A 23,458-nucleotide genomic window follows, 5' to 3' on the forward strand; every position below is an offset into this window, starting at 1 on the left:
TCAATGAAACGGACCATTTGTTCCTCTGAACACACTTTAAAAGCGTAACTTTTATAAAGTTTCAGCTATTTTGTAAATTTGTCACTTGACAGTTAAAACTGAAGTTCTGTCATACTGTAAACCATAGACTATATAAAGATGGACAATGGAACAGCTCCTCAAAAGTGAAGCCAAAGTAGAGCTCCCCCTGGTGGCCGGCTGCAGTATAGGTCATAAGCTCCACCCCCTCCATGTTAGTGGGCGGGAGTTGAGCCAAACTAAAACTCTAAAATACACATCAAATACATTTTTTCAAGGATGGTTTCTGTCATTTTAGGTGGTTAATATAATGTTGATATATTTTGGGGCAATTTTTTGATGAGTTTCGTTTTAATTGCGACTACCAGTTGCCATGCCAACCGCTAGCATTCCCGTGGGGCTGTAACTGGTGGAGGTAGAGCAGAGAATGAAAATGCAGAAGTGTGGGTGGGGCATCGATATCATGGCTCTACTCTTGGGCCGTACCGATCAGACTCTGGCTCCAAAGTAGCAAGAAAATGGCGTCAGTTTGGCCAAGGCAAGGAAGTGGAGCCGCTTTGTCCATATTTATATACAGTCTATGCTGTGACATACATAATAAAATCATGTAAATTAAGTGACTCAACCCTCTGAGCTAGCAGTCTGTTTCTTAAACGTAGTTTTCCCTCAAAGAAAATGAGTGAAGGTCATTTAAAAAGGCCTTGTAAGCTACATATTTCCATTTGAGGAGGATTTAAACAGGTTCTCATTTGTCCGTTAGCTGGAGGGGGGGGGGGATAACACTCGGCAGGATTATTTTTGGAAACACGTCATCTGGGATTAAACTGAACTCAGAGTCCACAAATTCAGTGGAAATCTGGACCTGAGCTCCAGGCGTCATGCAGCATCCACACAAATGCTATCATCATCATCATCTGTCATTTTTAATATAAATCTTTTCACCCTCACACAAATTGCACATTTTTTTTTTTTTTATCTCCAAATGGACACACAGTCAGCAGTGGACAACTTACTGGTTGACATCTTCCTTATACACCGTGAACTGGCTAAAAGAAGGAGAAACAAACAAAAAAAAAAGAAGAAAGTAAGAGACATCTAACTTGATCTTACCACCACTTTACTATGGCATGCATAGGTTTCAGACCTTACTCAGAAAGAGACAACAGACACTTTGTCTACGAAGTTTTCTAAAACGATGCCGTGACCGCTTGCAATCCGCAAAATAAAAGAAAACAAACCCAAGGTACAGAAAAGCTCGGTTCCACCGTGAGGAGAAGTGTCAACTCCTGACCCCTGGAGGGAAAACGAGAGGAAAAGATGAACCTCGTGACGGAAGCCTCTCCGGTTTCTCTGCGAGTGGACAACACAAGCACACAGGCCTAAAACACACAGCCGTGACGTCGCCTTGCTTAAGTATTTGGTTCAAACGCGGTAGCCACAGCGCAGATGACAATACTGGATGATTCACGCACTACGTAAGAGGCCAGAGGAGGATCTGGGAGCAAACTGAAACCTAATAGAGGAAGCTCTCCTCTGAAGGGTGATGGGTTGACGTAAATATCTGAAGACAGGTGGACTTGAGGACTTTTCATACCCGACTGTCATTCCAGTTGCTCGAGATATCATAATTAGTCCAGGTTTACTGACGGTTAACCAGCATCTTAGCCGGTTTAGGGTTAACGGAAACTTAACGGAAAACTGAGAAGTAAGAAATAAAAAGTCAAACTTTAAATCAGTGCTTCATGTGGTTGGCGAGAAGTCCCAGGTGTCCCAGGTTAGGAGAAGGGTTAGCCACCCTCGTCTAACAGTCATCTATCGTTAGGACTGATCCATGATCCTGGCCACTCGAGCTCTGCAATGACTCCTCATTAAAAATCTCTTTGGTGCGGTTTGTCTGGTTTAAGCTAAGCTAACTCCCCTCCATTTGCTTTGCTGTACATGCTCGGTACACACCGATAATGTTGGTGCCACCAACAGTTTTTAACGATACCACATTTGACTGCTGGACACTAGACGGGCTGTAAATGACTCAGCAGGTGTTAATGATAAGAAGTCAAATCAGTGCCACCACTAGAAAGCTAGGCTAACTAGCAAGGCTTTGATTAATGACTTCCCCTTATGTCATTTGACACTGGGACTTCCTAGAAAAAGGGGGTAAAATGTCTTGTCTCACCGGTTCCAAGGGACAACAACGGGTTAAAGCCCCGTAGTTTGTCCAAGCAAAAGACGACTGGCTCGAGTTTTGAATAACTTCTGGTAAAGGCAACGCAGGAAAGAGAATTCAACACTCATGGGCGGCTCGGTCTACAGGATGTGGAGTGGGGTTTTCACCAACTGCGGCGTTGGCAGTTCAATCCCCAGCCAAGTGAAGGCCGTCCAAAGTGTCCTTGGGCAAGACAATGAAGCCAAAGTTGCTCCCAATGGAGTGGGAGCACCTTGCATGGCAGCTTCTGTCATTAGGGGCGAGTGTGTCAATGGGAAACACTGTAAAGAGCGCCGGGTGCCGCCACGGTAGAAAATCACTACAAAGGTGAAACTAAACCTTCAGTTTGACTCTACGTCAACTTCAGCTCAGTTTCTCTGGAGTGAGTTCGAGTCTGAAAAGTCCACCTTTGACTGAGACGCAAGGTCACGACTTGGTTTGGACCTTCCTATTCTAAACCGAGGAGGATGTACAAAGGGACGTTTTGGCTCCTGAGTTCTTCGTGGGTTAAAGATTAGCATAGACATCGATACGAAAATAAAGACCAACGACGTTTGCATCAAACCTGCTGAGCAGCGGGGTGTTTGGGGGGGGGGGGGGACAAATAAAATGCAGTCAAAGATCATCGCAGGGTTCCTTCACAGGCTTTCCATTTCACCAGTTCCAGACTTGGTCGGGAAGATCCCCCCCTTCCTTAAATTCAGCTAGGCTGCGGCAACGGCGGCAATCTTCAAGGCAGGTGCCGCAACACGTGAAAGTAAAGATCTAAAAACGCTGCTTATGGTCAGATTTGTCAAGTTTTCACCTGCGTAGGAACCCGGGAGTCAAACATTAAACCTTGTACAGACTAGGAACAACCAGCTCTCCTCAGGGTTCACTGGTGTCGGTACAAAGCATTAAAGGATTGTTTTTTTTGTTTTCATTTGATAACTAAATATCTCGCTCTATTGATATAGCTCCGTTTTGTTAAATTCATATATAAACGTTAACATGTACACACGCTCATCACTGGTAATCGGTGGAATCGGGACCTTTATTATAATAAATCGGTGGAACTTGCTCTTGCTGGCGCTAAACAAATATACTGTGTAATGCAAGTAACAATAATTGATATAATGATAATTAGAATAATAATAGTAATAATAATAATAATCCTTGTCTGCACCATACCTTATAAACCTGGAAAAACTAAAAACAAAACAAGAGCCAGGTAGCCACACCTCCCCGGTCCCTCCCACATTCTTCGCCCAAAACAAAAACTAAACAAAAGGTTAAAAACAGGGAGTCGAGACTGTAGATTCTCTCTGGCTTCTTCTTCCCCGAGTCCACATGCGTCACACATCATTCTCCACCGATGTCCTGATGTCAGTGGCGACGGGGGGCGGGTGGGGTGGAGGGTGTCGGTGCAGGGAGGGTGAAGGTTGTGGGGGTGCAGGCTGTCCATAACTAAGCCTCGCATCGGCGCGATGGAGACAGATTTTAAAATCCTGTTTTCAGCATCAGCCTTCGTTTGCGCGCGTTACGTGTGTGTGTGTGTGTGTGTGCGCCAGGTTTACAGGGACCACGTTAAACGGTGGTTGGCCGTGGCGGTCACTCGTCGGTTTTCTTTTTTGTTGTTGTTTTTTTTTTTCCTTTTGTTTCACCAGGGTTTTATTTTTTCTTGCCAGTTTTTCCATCCTGGTTTTTGTTGACGCCCCCACACCCCCCCCAGGTATGCGGGAGGGGGCTGGGTGTGTGCGGCGAGTCCGCACGAGTTCAAGCTCTCCGAGTATTTTCAAGTTGGCTGCTCTTGGCCGCCGTTCCCCGCTGTCAGACAGATGCAGACCTCTGAGAACTTGGAGGGGGAGCGGCGCAACCAAGACAGAGGTGTAATTTCATATTTACGATGGAAAGGGATGCGTGTTTGCCCGTTGTAAATGTCCTTGGTGGTGTCGGCGCTCTGAAGATCTGTCCAGAAATGACTCCTGATCCTCGGTGGTGTTTTCGTGTCGATCGGTAAAAGCAGAACAAGAGGCGAGTGACATGGTTAACTTTCTACGGCGCAGAGGAACGTCTCCTCAGCTAATAGGACTACACTGATGGAGGAGGTGGAGGAGGACATTGCTGGACAAGCCTTCAGAGAAAGAGTGTGTATGTGTGTGTGTGTGTGTGTGTGTGTATGTGTGTGTGTGTACATGGGGCTAGTGCAGGTAATCGTCCACAGAGGCAAAGGCGCAGGAGCCGCTGCCAGTTCGTGCCATGATGGCGAGGCACTGGGCGGCCTGACCCACGGCCTGGGCCAGAGGGGGCTGCTTGGGCAGGTTGTGAGTCTCTGAAAAGAAAAAAAATAGAGACAAACAGAAATGTCAGGATTGTTACCATAAAATACTATGGCGTCAGCATGGTTCGAACCTGCCACCAGGCTTTTACCAGAAAAGATTAGCCAACGTGACATGACGGCTGACCTACCTAATATTGCACTGTTGAGTGTGGAGCAGACCGGCTCTCTCTGAATGGCGTCCAGCTGGTAGCCCACTGGGCTGTTCCAGGGGTCCGAGTAGGCCAGCAGGCTGAACGCGTCCTGGAGCAGGAGACAAGCAACAGATACTGATCAGATTACAGCAAATCTTCTTATGCTCCCTCAACCGACATGCTGCGCTAAAACTGTCTTGCTTGAATTTCTTCCATAACCTCCTGAGACCCTGTGTCCACATATGGGGACATTAAGTTTTAGATTCGTAGCAGCTTATTCTGCATTCACTTCCATTTAGACCTGTTATCCTCATGAGTAGACACTTTTTTCTGCCATCTAGTGGTAGCAAAGTGTCAATACACTAGTCGGTGTAAAAACATGATAACAGGCATTTCACGGGACAAAAGTGGGGAAGGTACAAAACCTCATCAGATTTTATGGCTGATACTTGTTCATTTATGCTTATTAAATGTTCTAGTTTGAAAACAACATGCAAATTTTACAAGTTCTATCAAAAGTAACAAGCTACAGCGTCGGCAATAGGATTTCATTGTTTGCAATTCTGTCTTTATTGTAATATACAGGGAAATAATTCCCGTGTCCACATATGAGGACATCATTTTTTTGTAAAAACTACTTCCTGTTCAAAGATGATGCTTAGTTAGGTCCTTAATAATCGCAAAAACCTTGGAGAAATTAAAAACGATACCAAACAAAGGCTCGTGTCTCAGGAGGATAATATCCGAGTCAAACTGTGACTGAAATATTACATTTTAAAAAGTTCCTCAACAACTCCCACAGTCTTTTGAAGCCTAGTTTGTTTTAAGACTCTAATTATAACTTCTGCGTTACCTTGAGCATCTTCTTGTTGGCTGAGTTCTTGCCACACTCGCGGCGGAGGTGTTCGCTCATGCTCTGGAGCTCCCTGCCGAAATGGATCATCCTCTCGATGGCCGCCTGGCTCCCGCCACACAGCTGCCTCTTGGACTGAGCTGACTCCACCTCTGCAAAGTAGGCATATATATTTAAATTATTTATTTTTTTAAATGTTGCCCGAACGTGTCGGTACATTTACAGCACAGGAATCAGACAGCAAGTGTAGAAAATCCCAAACAACTCCTGCCAAGAGGCTGCTGGAATAGACAGTCGTGTAAACCAGGACAAAAATGTACTAAAATGCAGCGTTCCATTTAAAGATTTCCAGGCACTCTACCCACCCATGTCTGCGTCGCAGTCGTCGGGCTCCGTGGCGTGTTTGGAGGTGCCGTTGAGGAAACCATTGGAGGACGACTCTGTCACTCCGTTGGTGAAGTGGTCTACCTCCATATCCACGTCGTTACTGTGGGAAGACAAGAGGGAAACGAGAAACCGTCAGCAGGTTAACAGGGAGTCATTTCTCCTTGTAGGACCTCAGTTCCACAAGGCAACTGATACCATCTATAAGATATGTACAAAAGAAGCAAATCATTTTTCACTAACTAGAAAGAGTGAATATGAATATCTGTTAAAAATCAATGCCAGTTAAGAAAAGAGTGTGTTAGTGTGGCGTTCCTTAGTACCTGGTTACGGGCTGCTGGCTGCGACTCCCATTGAGGCTTATGTCAGATGCCGGGGTGGTGGAGCCAGAGCCTGGGGGGCAGGGCTTATGACTGTGAGGGGAGGAGCTGTGGCTCTTATTAGACGTCACGCCGTTACAGCAGTTGCTGTCGAACCCTTAAAAAAAAAAAAAAGACAGCGATAAACACTTGACATATCTCATACAAGCGACAATGAGGCTGAAAAGGGAAACATGAAATGTCAAACACTGCAGTTCCTCAAATGACCACTTGAGGCTGGCTCCAAAAAGTGAGTCAAAGCCCATAGATGTTCATGTTAAAATGTCCAACTTTACAGAGGAAATGCATGTTTATTTGGCCTTTTGAGTTAATTTCTACTTTAATGACAACTGTACAGGGAGAATTGACCTGTTTAAAGTAAATCAAGGCTATGTTTAATTAAAGGCTTGGGTGCTTTGAGAGACAGGTAGGTGTCATCATAGGTTGCTAGCTGACTTTAGCTTCAGCTCCACTTACCCTCCACCTCTTTAACCATTTTTGACTTAGTGTCTCTGCCCGGTGTCAGCTTGGCAGTGCCTGACTAAACCTAACTGCCAGCTGACTGTGCTTTGTCAATCTTTATATTCCTTTGTCTGATCTAATATAGAGAAACATCCAATTGATTGAAGTCCTCTTAAGCTAAACGTGTCTTTAGATGCTGTCACAATAATTACATCGCACACTAAAAACATCTAGTATTGTATTAGAGGCATGTTTGTGTGACTAAAGTGCAAAAAGCAAATTTGACCGCTGGACTGTGTGCCGTCTTTGATTCATCCCCCAGAGCCACTGCACTGATTGTAATGATGTTAGCTGTGAGCTAACAAGCAAATGATGCATCAGTCATGGCCGTTTGTCCTCAGCTCAGCCTCCGAGCTCAGAGCGAGCCAGTCAAGATGTTCTTTCCATCTTTTACAGTAAAACATGAATTTCTGAGTCATGAGCAAAAATATGTTTTGAGGAGATATCAGAAAGGCACACATGGACGGACAAACAACCCAAAAACCTGAGGCATAACAACAAATAAACTGGAAAAGGGTAGACGTCATCACCGAATGTGGAATGGTGGGTTGTCTGTTCTAATCTGCAGATGTGTTTCTACTGAACACAGCTGGACTGTACCTGAGAGGTAGGGCTGGGAGCTGCTGGCTTTGTGGCTGGGGCTGCTGAAAGGCCGGGGGGAGCCGGGGTAACTGTCCTGAGACTTTGGGCTACGACCTCCCAGACACCTCACCTCACTGTCCGTCCCGTTCACCATCTCTATGAACTGTCTCACCCTGAGGGACAGAAGGAAAGGAGGAAGGGTTGCAAGGAAAACCAGAAGGGGAAAAAAAACAACATTGAACAACATTCAATTATTAAACAGGAAAAGAAACCGTCTGATGTAGCCGGGGTCTCACTTGAGCATGAAGAGGAGGTCTGGGTTCCTCTCCAGGAGGTTGGGGTAGAGCTGCTGGGTGGTCTCGATAGCTTCGCCCATTCTACCTGACAACACCAGCTTCTGGATCTCTGTTTATAAAAAATAACATTCTTTTTTTCAGCGTGGATGTTTGTACTCCAAAATTTATCCAGACTTTCAGAGAGCTAAATGTTTTGACTTGCTAGTATAATGTAGAAAACGATTAATCTTGCAAGAAAACCTTCTTCTGTGGTATTCTGTTCTACAATTTACCCATAAAAACTATTTTTTTATTAATTTAAATAGGATTTAAATCTGATTTTACAGAATAAGTCAAAGTTTTTTTAGCTATACTTTTATATATACACACACAAACAGACAGTTTTTAGGATCATCCTGGGCAATCTGATCACAGGCAGCCAGGTTTAAGTACCTGTAAGTCCTGTGGTATTAAAATGTGTCTCCACATGCGTCCCCAGCCAGCACTTGAGATCTGATCTGATCTCAATGCTTTGTAAAGAACCAGCGCCATCATGTGGTCAGTAGAATATTGTAGCAGCTGCTGTCTCTAATGGATCTCTACCTACCACTGGATCAGAACCATCAACAGCTGCTTGTTGACTTGGAGACATGATCCAGATGTTGGAACAAGATGGAAAGACTATCACATGTTAAGTTTTTTATTTTAGAGATAAAACTAAATAAATACACCAGTGTTTATGGAGGAAATACATAACTTAACTCCACGTGACTCCTTATACAACAACATGATCACATCAATAATTAAGCACACGGTGTAGTCTTCCACAGATCAGCCCTGTTGAGTAGGTGGTCTTTAATGTGACCCAGGACTCATTGTGTGTTCACACTACCAAAGGAAGGAGGTCACATGTGTCCCAGACCACCTCTACATGTGAGATCAGATCACTCAAATGCGTTCTCAATGCACCCTGGGTGTGTTCACACCTTCCATGTCCTGTTTCTAACGTGCCATCACCATCATTTACAGACACGCCATCACTCACTCTGTCGGTTTTTAATGGAGGCCAGCTCCTCGTGCACAGCCTGGTCAGTGGATTTGGCGAAGGCTTCGGCTGTGGCACAATAGCTGTGGTGCACCAGGTAAGAAGCCACCATCCTGACAAGAGGAGAACAAACAAAAAACACTCGGTCAAAACACTATAAAAGAGTTTCTGCGTTTTAATGTGTACGGTATTAATACAGTTTTGTTCATTCACAAGATTTTTAACTGTCATTACTTATCAGCTAAACACAGCAAAACAAACATTCAATAAATGATCTGCTGATTTGAATCACACTGCAACAAGCAGCAATAATATTTAACCAAGCTTTTCCTGTCCAGGATAAATACAAACTGTCCAACACAGACTTAATTTGAAGAGGGAAATTGGTTATTTTTGGTGGGAGTGCAGATACAGCTGGTTTTATCACGATCACACCCAAATCTCCCCCAAATTTCAGCTGAAAGTCAATTTTAGCTTATCAAGCCTTGGATCTTGGTACTTGAGAAACCTCAGTCTGCTGTTGAGGACAATCTGATACGGCCGAGAGCTGGAGAACAGCGACTGAATGAGAGGCGAGTTTAATCTGCAGTTTGGCCTCATGTATGTGTATTTTCCCCCATAATTTCAATGAGACATGCTCATTACTGAGATCCATAAAGAAGTAAATTATCTTAACTGTCTGCATGTACATATAACATGTCAGTCGCAGTGCCTCTCGAGCAGAAGGACAGAGCTGAACCAGGAAGTACATTTGTAAACCGTGGTTGCTTCCTAATGTCTTCGTCTGACTCCTCACATTTCCTGACACACCTAACTTCTCTTTGGTGTTTATAAATCCAAGAGTCAACTTTGTGAATAGTCACTCACTATGGAACAGCGGCTATGTGAGAGCATCTCAACAGAGAAGGTCCACCATCTTCCAGACCTCAAAACAACAAGACAGCACTGCCACTATTTGAACTATCCCAGTGAGTTTTGTCCCGATTGTTGGTTGGTGGTCAGAGCCTGGGAGTCCACATCATACAAGACCTCAACAAAGACTCTTTGGAGCACATGCTAACGGCTAGCATGGCAGCGCTGCTTTCCATTTTGCTTCTGCACGTCATTTAGTTTTGTAGGTCCCTAACTGGGTGAAAGAAACCTTTATCGGAAAAGTAATACAGCTGCATTTTTAATTTCCAAAAACACAAGCCATTGAGATAAAGTATTGACTACACTGCCTTTGCTAATTAGTGACGCAAAACAGTAAATACCACCTTTCCTAATTAGGTGTAAAATAAATAAATTTGAACTTTTGTTGAAAAGTATTAGTAGGTAAAAATGTGAAATAGTTTCTTCATCCATAAATGTTTAAATATATCATTATGATTATGTTCTGAAAATAACTGATAGATTATAACTGGTCCTCCCAATGCAGCAGAGTTTTTCAAGGGTGAATCTTGTTCTAGGCTGTCCAGCTTATAAATTAACTTCCATGCCAACTCTGTATGCGATGAGATCCTCTGACCTTGCAGACTCATCATATCACGCCCGCTCTACAAAGACAATACTGCTTCCCATGCGGCGCTCTGACGGGAGTTTAAAAACTTCCTGTTTTCATCACAGGCTGTGAGGCGACTTTTCCGCATAAAGGCGACGAATCCCTTCACTCCACGCCACCCTCGACTGCAATCCCCATCAAATGGAGATTAAATCCATTCAGGACAAGCAGTCATAGCAACAGAGGGCTAATCCCATCAGGGCATGGCATGAAGAGAAGCCGAGTCCCACAGTTTTTACTTCTGGATCACGGCTCTGGCTCTTTGATTGGGCACGTGGACCATCTGGGTCTTGAGTCTTCTTCATGTTAGCAATAATGTCCTGACACCTACTGTAGAGTATCCAGCACTTCCTCTTCTCCCAACGCTCGACTTGAGCTAAAGTACGATGAACATTCAGCTGAAAATGAGCCGCAGAGGTAACATTATTCTTACTCGCAGTCAGCTCCCTCCTGTTTTATGTCGGCAGAAATGAGCAAAAGATTAATGTGCTGTAGAAACATCAAGCCTGTAATGATAACTGGACTTCCTGAGGAGAGCCGCATGTGAATTATTACAGTCTGCTATAAACAGACGGGTGCAGCAGATAAGCAGTAAATGGTGCACTGACTGCTACTTTCATTATATACAAGTATGAGACCTGGAACTGTGGCAGCTGTCAAGACGGTGAGAACACAGGTTTTAAAAGCAAACTCAGTTTAGTTCCGTTTGCATCGACAGTGAGTTTTTAATAAATGAACTAAGAGGTATAAACATGGAGTTCTATCATTTGACACGTAACTCATTAGTTAGTTAGCTAGTGACCGTCATCTTGCATCAGTCTCTTTCTGCAGATTGACAAGTCGATCGCAAGAAAAGCTACGTCATTTTTATCCAGTTAAGCTCCAGTTCCAACTTCTCAAATTTATGCATTTCATGTATTTTTCTTCAATGTATCACTAGTTTGTAGATATCAAGGATGGGCTGCGACGGCTCGACAAAGCTGGGTGCAAACTCTACATCTGGTTCAACCCTTTATGAAAATGTACTCTTGCGGCGCTTGTTTAAAACCAAGCCTGGACCCAGCCAGTGTAGAATACGTGCAGCCATGCTTGCACATCCTTGTAAGTTGCTGGCGCTGTCACGCTGCTGCCACGACTGCCGAGGTGAAGAACAGAAATTACGAAATGATAAAACTAAAAAAACGAATTAATTAATAGTAAGTAGGACTCTCCATAAAGTATATGCAATGTCGCCAAACATTATGCCAGAGGGCCGTTCACCATGACACTCTCCCTCAAGATGCGTCGCACACAACTTGAAACCTAGCTGAAACTAAATCTCTCAGTAAGTTCCATCTCCAATGTCTACTGATTTTGAAGTCTGCACAGAAGCGTTTTATTTTCACCATAAAAACTGATCCAGACTTTCCACTTGACACCTGCCTCTGACCAAGCGCTAGATTTAGCCTCAAACGTAGAACTACACCTACAAGGTTTTTACTTTACCTACTCTTATGATTGGATGTGCATCCCGCTGGTGTAACCAGAAGATGTTAGCATGTGCGCTGGAAGAACTAGATGGGTTGCTTTCAATATTGATGCACATTTTGTATATGAAGCAACCGATTCAGAAACTGGCAGATTAGTGTCTAGTAAAAATAAGTTGTAACGCTTTTACTGTGTATATCAACTATATGAAAGGAGTCGCTAAAAATGGTATGGACCGATGGAAAATGGGTGCTTATTCTGGGATGCATTAGTGTTGGGTTGTTATGTCACACATTAATTAGACTTGTATATTACCAACATAAATCAAGTAGGAAACAAGAACAGCGGTTTTAGCTGCTTTTGACCAATTATTTAGTCTGCATTTAAGAGATCAGCACACCACAAAAACAAAGACAAAAAGGAACACTGATGCATCTTCAGTTTTTGTTGAGTAAATCTACACAGCAGCTATCAATGAATTCTCATCCGAACCCTGTCGCCCCACAGCCAACGCGTATCCTACAGGTTTAAGCAGGAGTAATGCAGCTTTCAAATCCTCTTACTTCTGGATCATGGACTGCCACTCGCCCTCGCGCTCTCCGATTGGGAAGCGGTCGATCTGGGCTTGAATCTTTGTCCTCCATTCCCGCATGTAGTCCTCGATGTCAAACACGAACGGGTGCTGGCCAAAGTTGGCGTCGACCACCTCCCCTGGAGTTTGAAGACCCACGGTCGGGTACAAGTTGGGCTGCGGCGGAGACAGATAAGCGAGAATAAAGAAGACAGACGGAACCAGAGTTTGGAATGTAATCTGGACATTAAATCAAAACAGGAAATAATGAAAAAAAAAAATACAGGAAAACGGAAACTCTCAGGAAATAAGCTTTTGTCTGCAATTACCCCTTAAAATTTTATTTTATTATCTGGAAAGGTTTATACAATAGAACTGTGGTAGCATGCATTACAGTCCACCTTGTTGACATGTTACTGGATTATGTATGTGTTAATTTCTTGTTACTGGCAACAGGCACACTGATTTTTGTCCATGAGGACATCGGTTCAGGCAGGAAGAGGAGATGAACATAAACATGAGGTAAACCTACTAATCTAAATACAGCTGTGATTTGATCCGAGATGGTGGTGACAGACCAGAGACATTCACTACTATGTCCTTGTTGTGCTTGGTTTGGTACGAGCATCCTGAAAGTGATCTCCATAACATATGGCACAGCATTAGTCTTAAAAAGAAATAAGACTGTTCTTAAAATAAAGGAGGCTGATATTTCAGGGTAAAATAACTTAATTAAAATTAGCTAGAATCAGGCTCTGCCCCCATTTGAGCAGCAGTACAAGGCTGGGTGTATGTCTGTGAGACTCGTCTTTGTCATGGTCCAATAACCACAAAGGTCAGCTGTGCCGAGGTGACGCACTTCACTGCACAACTCTGGAGGAACATGAATGTCTGGCTCACAGCCAGGTCTGTTATGCTGCTCAATGGATTATTGTTGTGGCTAAGACTCTTATTTTCTCCTCCCTCCGGCCGGCCCCAGTTTTTATTTGCTACCAGGAGAGAAAAGCAGGAGTGGGAAGAAAAACTCGCAAATTAACAACAACAACAATGCGGCCAATGCACGCCTGAATCTGACTGGAATTCATGTCCAGTATGACAAAAACAGATGAGCTAACTGGTCCGGGACTGATGAAAGGAATATCTTGTTCAGACCACACAAACAATATTTTCAGAAAGCTTCGAGTGTGGTCAGTACATTTCCTTGGCCACTAAGAGGCGACAGAAACAAGGTGCAAACATGACGTGGCAAACTTGTTAGCAAACAGCTGGAATTAGCGGACGCAGAGAAACATTAGCATTAGAGAGACGGGTTTCTGTTGGACTGAAACAGTCACATTCCTTGTAGCTCAGTTTTTGTTCTACGCCAAGCACCTACAAAGATATCTGACTCTTAAAATGCTAAATATGAATGCTTTATTTAAGCTTTGCAATGCCATATTCTACTAATAAATCGGGATAAATGGATCTGTAGTGCTCCATTTTTTCTGGACTTGTGAAGAAACCAAATTTACAGAGCAGAGGAGACACAAAAACAAAGTTAAAGGGTAAAGAAAAGCTGGACTGGACACATGATTTATATCCGTTCTATTAATAGTTCATGTACAATGTATAACTCCATCACTGTATGTTGAAAATAACCTCTCAAAAAAAATGTTCCAGCCTCCGATCCATTCTGCACGATGTAAACATTTAGACTACAGAGGACAGGCTAAAGAAAATGAAACGTTTCATTCCTGTAAACAGCCTTGTGTCCTGACGTCCTGATTAATTATGGAAACTAAACCTGTTCCTTTACAACAAGAGTAGTGAACAAAGTGTGAACACTTACTGGTAGGTCTGTGAAGGCGATACCTGCAGAAGAAAAGAGACAGAGTCAGTGTGAATAACTAGAAATGCTTTCTACTTCCGCACAGTGTGTTTACATGTGCTGTGGTAATATGGTTACCCTCATCTGTCTGCAGCAACGTGGTTTTATATATGTCATGTAAGCTGGTTTATTCTGTAAGGGAGTCAAAAAATAAAAACTACCTTTATGTATGTTAATGAAGACTAGAATAAAATATTGCTTGACGCTAGCAGAGAGGACCCTTGTCTTCATCTGTGCTTGGAGACTTGAGAGAGAGAGCTCTGCTTTTAACTCTGCTTTCAGCTCTTTGTAGTTTTTCAGCTTCTTCCTAAACATCTGGTTTGGAGTTGAGCTCGTCTCCCCTGTTTGTAGTTTCAGATGTCATCTTTATTTTTACACTTACAACAAAACCTTACCTGCAGCTGCTGCTTTCCTCTGTCAAACCGGCAGAATGCTTTTATTATGAAGAAGGTAAAATGAAAGCAGCATTTTTTATAAAGTTAGCATCAGTCGTGGCACTGTGGCCTGATCAACCCGATATGAACATGTGATATTCTTCAGCATGTGGTCATTGGTCAGGTTTAAATGCTGCAATCATGATGATGATGATGAAGATACAAACACAGACAGACTCTTATGCATCATCAAGGTATATAAATTTACTTTACTGTGACATACTCCCAATGTCACACTGCAAAGCGACAACCTTCCCTACAATAGCAAAGCCCTTAAAGGTTTAATGCAGCTGGCTGCTGTCTAGCTGTTAGCCGTCAGTCTACCATCACTTAAGGATCTTTTAGAGTACTGCGAGACGTAGACGCTACAACATTCGCACGTAATCCACACCAGTGCGAGCCATTCCACCCAAACACTAGTCGGCGCTGTGTCTTTTTTGCCAGTCGGGTTAATTTTTGTTTCTACTTCCTGCTCCACTTTCAACAATGGTGTCCAAAACTTTTGCCAAAGACAAGTCAGACCAATGTTTGTATCTCTGAACCTCCTCAGTTTACCTTCTGCTACCTCGATGTGTTCCATCTTTATTAATCCAAAGCAATCACTTTGAAAATTGGAGCTGGAGAAGCAGCCAGAAGTACTAAAATAGTGTTTCTGTGTCTAAAGTCTAAACCGCCTATTACTGAGTTTTCAAGTTGCCTGAATAATTGCTTGCTGTAGCGACACAGTTGTACGCATCATCTGAGCGCGGCGGAGTTGACTGGTCGCAGAACCATCCATTGGGTTTTGACTGTGCCGCTCCTTACCTAGGCTGTGACCATTTTTTGTGTAGAAGCAGGTGTTGTTGATGAGGTTAACGCAGCAGCCAATCACGTCGCCTGTTGTAAACGTAGGTCCGTAGGGTTGCCCAGTGCCGGACGAGCAAAAGGAGTGGCCGTCGTCTCCGTGGTAACCATATGAGTGCTTGTCCCAACCTGAGGGGAGTGAATTGACAAAGTGTCAGTATGTGCGCAATGACAAAAACACAGCAGCACCCCACTGCAGGGGTTCAATGCCTTGCTCAATGACGCAGAACCAGGGAAATGAGTCTTGTCATCACAGCAGAAGAACATAGGTTATTGAGTTTTATCAGAAAGTTGAATACACTCCCAGGATTTGGAGATTTTGGGTGGTTTATTTGATTTTCATTTTTGCTTTTAATATGTGTGCATTTAATCTTTTGAGGGGGGGCAATGGGGGTTATTGTCTAATCAACACAGCCTCTACTGCAGCACAAATGGCCTCAGGGTTGTTTTAACGTTTGAAACCGAGTGGCAGGATCCCCTGAGTTACTGCTGAGCAGCAGTTAATCCTGTCGTTGCCACATTCATCACTGAAAGACAGCACTCAACTCTGCAGCAGCCTGGCCCTCGGTCATTTACAATTAGCGAATTTTCATTAGCATCTAGCCATCAGCAGGGACTTGGCAGCTTGCTCTGGGCCCCCTGTTATCTTTGTGTGAAGGGACAGGAGCTCCTGGGTGGGTCCAGTTCTCAAACTGGTGAAGGGGTGTCAGGGCTCCTGTTAGGCCTGATAACCTCAGTGGAGCTCAGGAGTGACGTCTTAGCGGCAAAGACGTACTAACAAACTATGCTGTGGAGCTGGACGCAAATATCAAATATTCTACCATTTGTTGGTTTAGGAGGTATTCAGTTTCCAACAGGAGGTTTGCAGGGAAAATGAAATTAGATTCACATGTCAACTTACCAGGGAGTCTGTTCATGTTTACCCCCTGAGCTGAGAGGCCGATACCCATGTACCTGTGGGACAGACAGACAAAGGTTTAGTGACATGTTGAGAGACATTCTTGTCACCAAGTGATGCTATTTTTACAAATGGGAGCAAAGCCCTTCATTTCATTGTTTGGATGGGTTGGGGGTGTATGCACCTCTTCACAGCCTAGAAAAAAACTGGTATGGGCTTAATCTGGTAAACACACACTAGCACAGCTACTGCAAGACACCCGGTTTATGATTTGACTGATCTGAGTATTTGTTCTTCATCCACAAGGTTAGAAAGGTCTTTGAGGATTCTGGAAGTGCCTTCAGAAACATAGAAGCATTTTGAAACAACCTGGGTTTTTAAAACCTAATCTTGTCCAAGTATAAACAGAGCTTTAACCTCCAAGAACAGCTGAGGTACGCAATAATTTATACACAGATCAACCTCAACAATAAAACCACCAACCTGTGAAGTTAATAAGTAACTCATGCAACGTTCTACTGGTAAATCTGGGTCCTGGCATATATATGTGGATGTTACTTTGATACGTACAACCTCAGCACGGTTTCAGACCAGGTACAACCTTGTTGCAACTGCAAGGGGGTGTTCCTTGAACCTTGGTGCTATACGTTCCAGCATGAACTTTCTTTAGCAGTTGGATCTACAGTAGCTCGTCTGTCGGTTTGGACCTCACGGGTCTGCCTTCACTCCTCACATGCATCAGTGAGCTTTGGTCACCCATGACCCCATCACTGGTTCACCCCTCTTCCTTCCTTGGACCACTTCTGAAAGCTGCCAACCACTGCAGACCAGGAACACCACGCAAGGACAGCAGTCGTCTAGACATCACGATTTAACCTTTGTCAAAGTCGCTCTAATCCTTCTACTTGTCCATTTTTCCCACTTTAAACATCAACTTTGAGGACAAAATGTTCACTTGCTGCCTGATAAATCCCATCCACTGACAGGAGCCATTATAACCAGACAATCAGTGTTATTCACTTCACCAGACCAGTGGGTCTTGATGTTATGATAACTGGAAGGATTAGGATTCATCTCAGTACGAGATTTATATATATATATATATATATATAAAAAAAAATTATCCAGTTGTAGAAGAAATTAAAGCTGCAGTGACGCATGACTTTATCGTTCAAAACGTTAAACAGATTAATTTTGATTTGAATAAACTTGGCTAGTGATTCTAACACCCATGACGTTTTACAGTTTGGAGCTGTGAAGAGTTTAATAAGTGCTAACCAAATCAAAAGTAAACATGTGACTATAGTTAGAGTCAAAGGGTAGCAAGGTTACAGGATATGTAAATCCAGATTACTGGAGTCAGTTGTTTAGACTTTACACTTTCAGCCTCTTTGTTACGAGTATTTCATCCAACATTAGCAGCTTTTTAGTTGTGAGTTTAGTGGACTTTTACATCAGTAACACAGTTTAAAATGAATACCTTTGCTAGCGGAATGCTAAGGATTGGCGGTTTACTGGCCAAATGTGCTCTCATTTGAATGGCATCATCTTTACATGTCGACATGTTTGTATTCAAATATGTACTTTGCAACAATTTGCATGCCAGTGGGTGCTAATGTGCATAGTTAGCACGCTCATGTTCAGAATTTACATATAACGGGTTGGCAAATGCAAATGATGTAGCATATAAAAATTAAAAGAAAAATATTTTGCCTGTTAGAACGTCAACATGTAGCATGCTAATGCTAACTAATGTTTACGCGAATGAAGTTTTTCAGTAACACTTACTTACATACTTGTTTTCGGCAACAAAAGTCAGTGGATCAGCGAAACCATTTGGGTTTGACCGATACTTCATGATTAGCGATGTTACAGCTATCAAAACATTTTACTTTTAGACCAAAGTGTTGGATAAACCGTTACATGCTGCAGTCCCTTGATCGAAGCTCCCAATGTTGCTGAAAGTAATGTGCATTTTTGGCAATGTTTTGCATCGCTCTGTGTTCTTACCCATCTCGGCCTTTACTGATGATCTTCACCTCAAAGTAGTAGACCCCGCAGGCGGCTGGGATGGGGTGGGTGGCCCGTACAGACGCTGCATCTTTAGGGGTTTTGCCGTGACCTTGAGTTCGGACAGAAACAAGAACGGTGTGGTTGTTAGACACAATGATGGATTATAAGATTACTGCTGACCCTTACGTTTCATCTAAAATCCAAACACAGTTATGGCCCGATTTATTAGCATGAGTGGCTTTGGAGAGGATAAATCTTAATGAATGAATTCATAAAAGCCAGATCGAGTATGCTTCACAAGGAGATATCAGTGTAACAGTATTTTACCAAACAGGAACAGTGACCATGCCAACCTGTGATTTGCCTACTCTGAAACAATGCCGTATCAAGTAAACAGTGTCACGGTTATTGTGATAGATAAGTCAAACTTAATCAGAACAAAGGTGGGGCGAGTGCAGGAAAAAGATTACACAACATCACCTAATGTTGCCAAAAAGTTTCATTTGAACACACCGCCAAGACCAAAACCTACAACCAGTTTTGTACCTGAAAGACCAGGAAACAGGAAGAGCTACTTTTAGGTGGGAGGCTATGCTAACATTAGCTCAAGGCGCTACAGCATCTTTAGGCGTCATATATCTGAAATGTTTACACTCTAAATGTCATTTGAATTTGAGACGTATGATGTTTACTGTGGAGATGGCAAACAACAGCGTCTGCGTGTGTTCGTGTGACCATGTTAATACAGGCCTGGAGATTCATTTACAATTAACGTCCGCTACTTAAATCTCTACGGCCATATTGGTCAAACAATAAAATGAAAAGCATTTCTTATTTGAAAGGACATTGAAGTCATCGCTGGTTGCCCGTCACGAGCAAGATGGACCATCTCACATGCAGGTTTAATAAGTTATCTGGATGATTTTACTTTATAATACCTAGAGCCCTACTCAGATATGGAAAATGGATGGCTGCAGATCCATTTTATTTGTTCTTGAACAAAATGGTTGCCAAGTTGGTATACCTGGGTATAAAGGTGAGCAGAATTCTAATTAAAATGTCGTCCACAAAGCCCATATTAACAACAAATACCAGAACACCATTATTTTCATTTTTATTTCTAATCTTACTGTTTAATATCTCAGAAAGAAACACTTTGAACCCAGAATTAGTGGGGCTTGGCATTTTAACCTAACCCTGGTGACCAATATAACAGGTGGTCAGACATAGGACATGACTGACTGATGGACTAAGGAGTCATCATCAATTCTGTTGATTACAAATTACAGAAACAAGACATAGCAGAGCACTGCCATTATTATTTAATGTAGTCTTTGATGTGGAATAACCAAGTACTTTTGGGATATCTTCAGTAATTTTGATACTTACACTACACTACTCCACGTATGGAGCCTATTCTCCATACATGGAGTAGTAATACTGGATGACTGAATCCAGAAATGTTTATCAAATTCTCAGATGGCTTTGAAGAACCAAGTTCACCAGATTAGCATCACCAGGACCAGCTGCTGCTGCTGGACCAGTCAGTTGATCTTGGATAGTTACTAGAGCTCTATTTTTGTTTATTGTAGTGTATTAATCTGTGATTATATTTCTCCATTAATCCAAAACCTAAATGTGGATAAAATGCCTCATCAAGTGTCCCACAGCACAACTTGATATTTTCCCAGAAATGACGGAGACACGGAAAAAAAACATTTGTATTTAAGGATCTGTAACAAATCAATTCCTGGCATTTTTCGATTGAAATGTGGTCAACTGGTTATTAAAATATTTGCTAAATAATAAATAAACGAATCACTTTTTTTTGATGGTTTGATCCTGCTTCATCAGAGGTGAGTCTCTGTGGACAACAACCGACATCAGAAAACCTTGGACAACCATGGCTATGACACGAGTTTAACTAAAATGGCCTACCAGCAATTAGCCAGAACCAACTGTGTCAGTCAGTGTCTAGCCTGGGGGGGGTTAGCTAAACCTAACCGGCTCGTAAAGACGCAGCCAGAATTGATTTAATCAGTTTCTTCCTGAAGATGACGGAGGCAACCAGCAACTCAATTCCTGGCATTTTGTCTTAAAAATGGGATTATCAAAACAGTGGTTAATTAATAGACCAATCATTTTAGGCCTAATCCTTGCGGCTGCGTTATCAAATGTCTGGCAGGCACTGCTGTTTGTACACAAGAGATATTCAAACGGGGAAGGATATGGGAAGTGTGTTTTAGATAAAACATTTATCAATTATAGGCATTAAGGCAATCCCTTATTTTTGTCAATGTGATTCAGACGCCACCCAAAGAGCACCAAAATACTAAGACACACTAAGACATTAGACATGTCTCTTTTTTTTCCCTCCAGCTTCAGCAACACTTTTTTTTTTTTTTTTTTAAAAAGAAAGTGCTTTCACTCCCTGGAGATGGTTCATGTAAAAGTTTCCCCATGTTTGAACAATGAAGTTACTGAGCCATGTATACCTGCTGCAAAAGATTCAGGTGAATCCGTTGCACAAAGGCAGAACATTCTAGCTGCAACAAGGAAGAGAGTGTGTAGAGGGCCAGACAGACCCAGAATAGTAGAACACACCCAGGAAGCACAGTTACACCTTCTTCTTCTTCTTCTTTTTTTTTTCTCTTACAGTAGCCCTTTTTCTTGTAGGCCTGCACCAAAACCCCTTCTTGATAGCTTAGCAAAGCAACTAGTCCAACCTGAATGTCAGGCAAGACACTTGATATTAAACCCTCAGCAGCAAAGAGCAACCTCTACCAGCACTGTCATCAACTGCTACTTCACTGGAAGCCCAACAATTCCGAGTAGCTCAGGCTATCCCTGCTATTTGACCCTAGTCCCTGTCATTTAATTACCTAATAATGCTACGTTAGCCTAGCAAAAGGCTTGTCTAGCCCTAATCCATTTTGGCTAACGTTGAACGGAGCAACGCTCTGACACACATTCAGCCTGAAAACGCTTAGATGTGATTGCTTTATGTAAAAGAACACATCTGCCATTACATGTGATATTTCAATAGACAGCCTGGCAGATCGGCCGCCATGGTGACAGTTCATGGGGCTGGCAAACTGTTAACAGCGTAGCACTGAAGCTAACGAGCTAGTAGGTCAGTTTTGGCTGTGGTTACACCTCGCCAGCTGGTCGGGTTGCAAGATGTCCTCTTGTCTTGTTGTTGATGGAGCTACTAGCCTAGCCTACTTTGTTTTTAGCAGCAACGGCAGCTGGCTTCGGTCCCCCGAGCTAACTTAGCGTTAGCATTGGGCAACAAAGTGCAAAACTCGGGAGTGCTGTTGTGTCATACCTTTATAGTGGACGCGGAGGTTGTTCTGAGAGAGTCCGATGTAGCTGAACTTGTCCTTCGGGCTCCAGGATCGAGGAAGCGGAGTCTCGTTTTCATTAACGGCTGGGTAGAGCCGTCGGAGTCGCTGGTTGAGCTCCTTTTCCTGCTCGTTCAGAGCCGAGTCTCCGTGGACAACAACCGACATCAGAAATCCACAGCCAGACGACTGTCCGGACATGGCTATGACACGGGTTTTAGTAAAATGGCTTGTCAGCAACAAGCCAGAGCCACTTGTGTCAGTCAGTGTCAAGTTTTAAAGGGGGGGTTAGCAAAGCTAGCTAGCTAGCAGGCTAAGCTAACTGGCTTTGCTGTTCGTAGAGAGGCAGCCAGAGCTGGTTAGCCGAGCAGCTAGCCTCGGCTAACGCGTTTAGCTTGGCCAGCAAAGGCAAAGCGATCGCTGAAACGGCTCAGGTTGACATTCGCAGTCACAAAGCCACAGGCTGAGACACTAGAAGGGGGTTATATGTCGCACGGGATCCGAGGAAAGTAGTTAAAAGACAGGGGAGCAGGTCAGCGGTGGGCGCAAAGTAACTACTAACGTTAGGCTAAACGTAACGCCAAAGTATAATGAGCTCGGCTAGCCTCGATCTTTTGTTTGTTGTCGGAGCGTTATCCGCGCATCTGATTGGCTGAGAGCAGCTCCACTCACTTCCTATAAGAATGTGAAGTAAACACACAGAGAGCGAAGATACAGAACATTTAGTGTGATTATGACAGGATTAATTTTATTTGGAAATCTTTATACGACTACCTGAAATTCATACACATGTAATAACTTTATTAATCTTACAATAGTATTTTTCTGGGTGTAACCTTAAACACCAAAAGGCAATTAACAGCCTTATCATCATCACTATATTTTACATAAACAAATATCGACGAGCCAAATCGGCCCCCTTATGCAATGCACTTCAAAAATAAATTAAATTTAAAATAAATAATAATAATAATAATAATAATAATAATAATAATAAATAAGATGAGAAATTTATTGCATTTTTCATAGAACATGATTAAAGATTCAAGAATTCTTTATTGTCAATTTCCAAATACGTCTAAATGGACAAAATGTGAAGGAATATAGCAGAGGAAAACAAAATACAAAACAAATATTCTGGATATAGAAAAATATAGTAAATAAATAGAAATCCTTCTAGTCCACACGGACGTAAATGACTTCACTGTGTTTTATTTTATTTATTTGTCTACTTTAAATTTCATGACCTTTGCCTTTTTTAAGTTTGCCTTTGTCTCACCATGTCTGGCCTGAAAAGGGGGGATTGGGGAGGGGGGTATTTTATATTGCTTTAAATAGGAAGTAACATATATTTATATTTAAGCTGTTATTAGGAAGTGTGAACAATATCTGTAGCCATTAAAACTTAATCTAGATATTTCCTAATAATTTCATAAATGCTTACTTGTACAACAACAAAAAACGGCATCACTAAACAAATTAGTAGGTTATCCAACAAAGGTTCAAAAAAGGCAACTGGACTTGTAGAGTTTTTTCAGAGGACGTTTCACCACTCATCCGAGTAGCTTCTTCAGTTCTGACCTGAATTGAAGAAGCTACTCGGATGAGTGGTGAAACGTCTTCTCTAAAACTCTACAAGTCCAGTTGCCTTTATTGAACCTTTGTTGGATATACCATGACCTGGATGACTGAGAACCTTCACAGACAAATTAGTAGGTTGGTAGAATATATGCCCACTCACGTGCCAGTTCATTAGATACACTAGTGGATGCATTCTAATATAACAGTC

At 42.7% G+C, this 23,458-nt stretch overlaps 1 protein-coding gene across 1 annotated transcript; it reads right to left on the reverse strand.

Moving 5' to 3' along the window:
* Positions 1 to 16: 16 nt before the first annotated feature.
* ranbp9 (RAN binding protein 9) lies at positions 17 to 22,446 on the reverse strand. Its single transcript, XM_084546446.1, has 14 exons — positions 21,654 to 22,446; positions 18,323 to 18,434; positions 16,316 to 16,368; positions 15,376 to 15,543; positions 14,099 to 14,121; positions 12,263 to 12,447; positions 8,693 to 8,805; positions 7,669 to 7,777; positions 7,391 to 7,545; positions 6,233 to 6,386; positions 5,891 to 6,012; positions 5,526 to 5,677; positions 4,670 to 4,781; positions 17 to 4,532 (listed from the first exon to the last, which is right to left on the reverse strand). Exons 1-14 carry the CDS (start codon positions 21,868 to 21,870, stop codon positions 4,402 to 4,404), a joined length of 1,806 nt encoding a protein of 601 aa, XP_084402572.1. The 5' UTR covers positions 21,871 to 22,446; the 3' UTR covers positions 17 to 4,401.
* Positions 22,447 to 23,458: the final 1,012 nt, after the last annotated feature.

This window comes from Chelon labrosus (genome assembly GCF_963514085.1).
Source record: "Chelon labrosus genome assembly, chromosome: 6".
Taxonomy (NCBI): domain Eukaryota; kingdom Metazoa; phylum Chordata; class Actinopteri; order Mugiliformes; family Mugilidae; genus Chelon; species Chelon labrosus.

Coding starts and splice junctions, on each gene's coding strand:
- ranbp9 (XM_084546446.1), bottom strand. CDS start 21,870: ATGTCCGGACAGTCGTCTGGCTGTGGATTTCTGATGTCGGTTGTTGTC. Junction 16,369..18,322: donor ATCAGTAAAGGCCGAGATGG/GTAAGAACACAG, acceptor TCTGTCCCACAG/GTACATGGGTATCGGCCTCT. Junction 14,122..15,375: donor AAAAAATGGTCACAGCCTAG/GTAAGGAGCGGC, acceptor TTTCTTCTGCAG/GTATCGCCTTCACAGACCTA.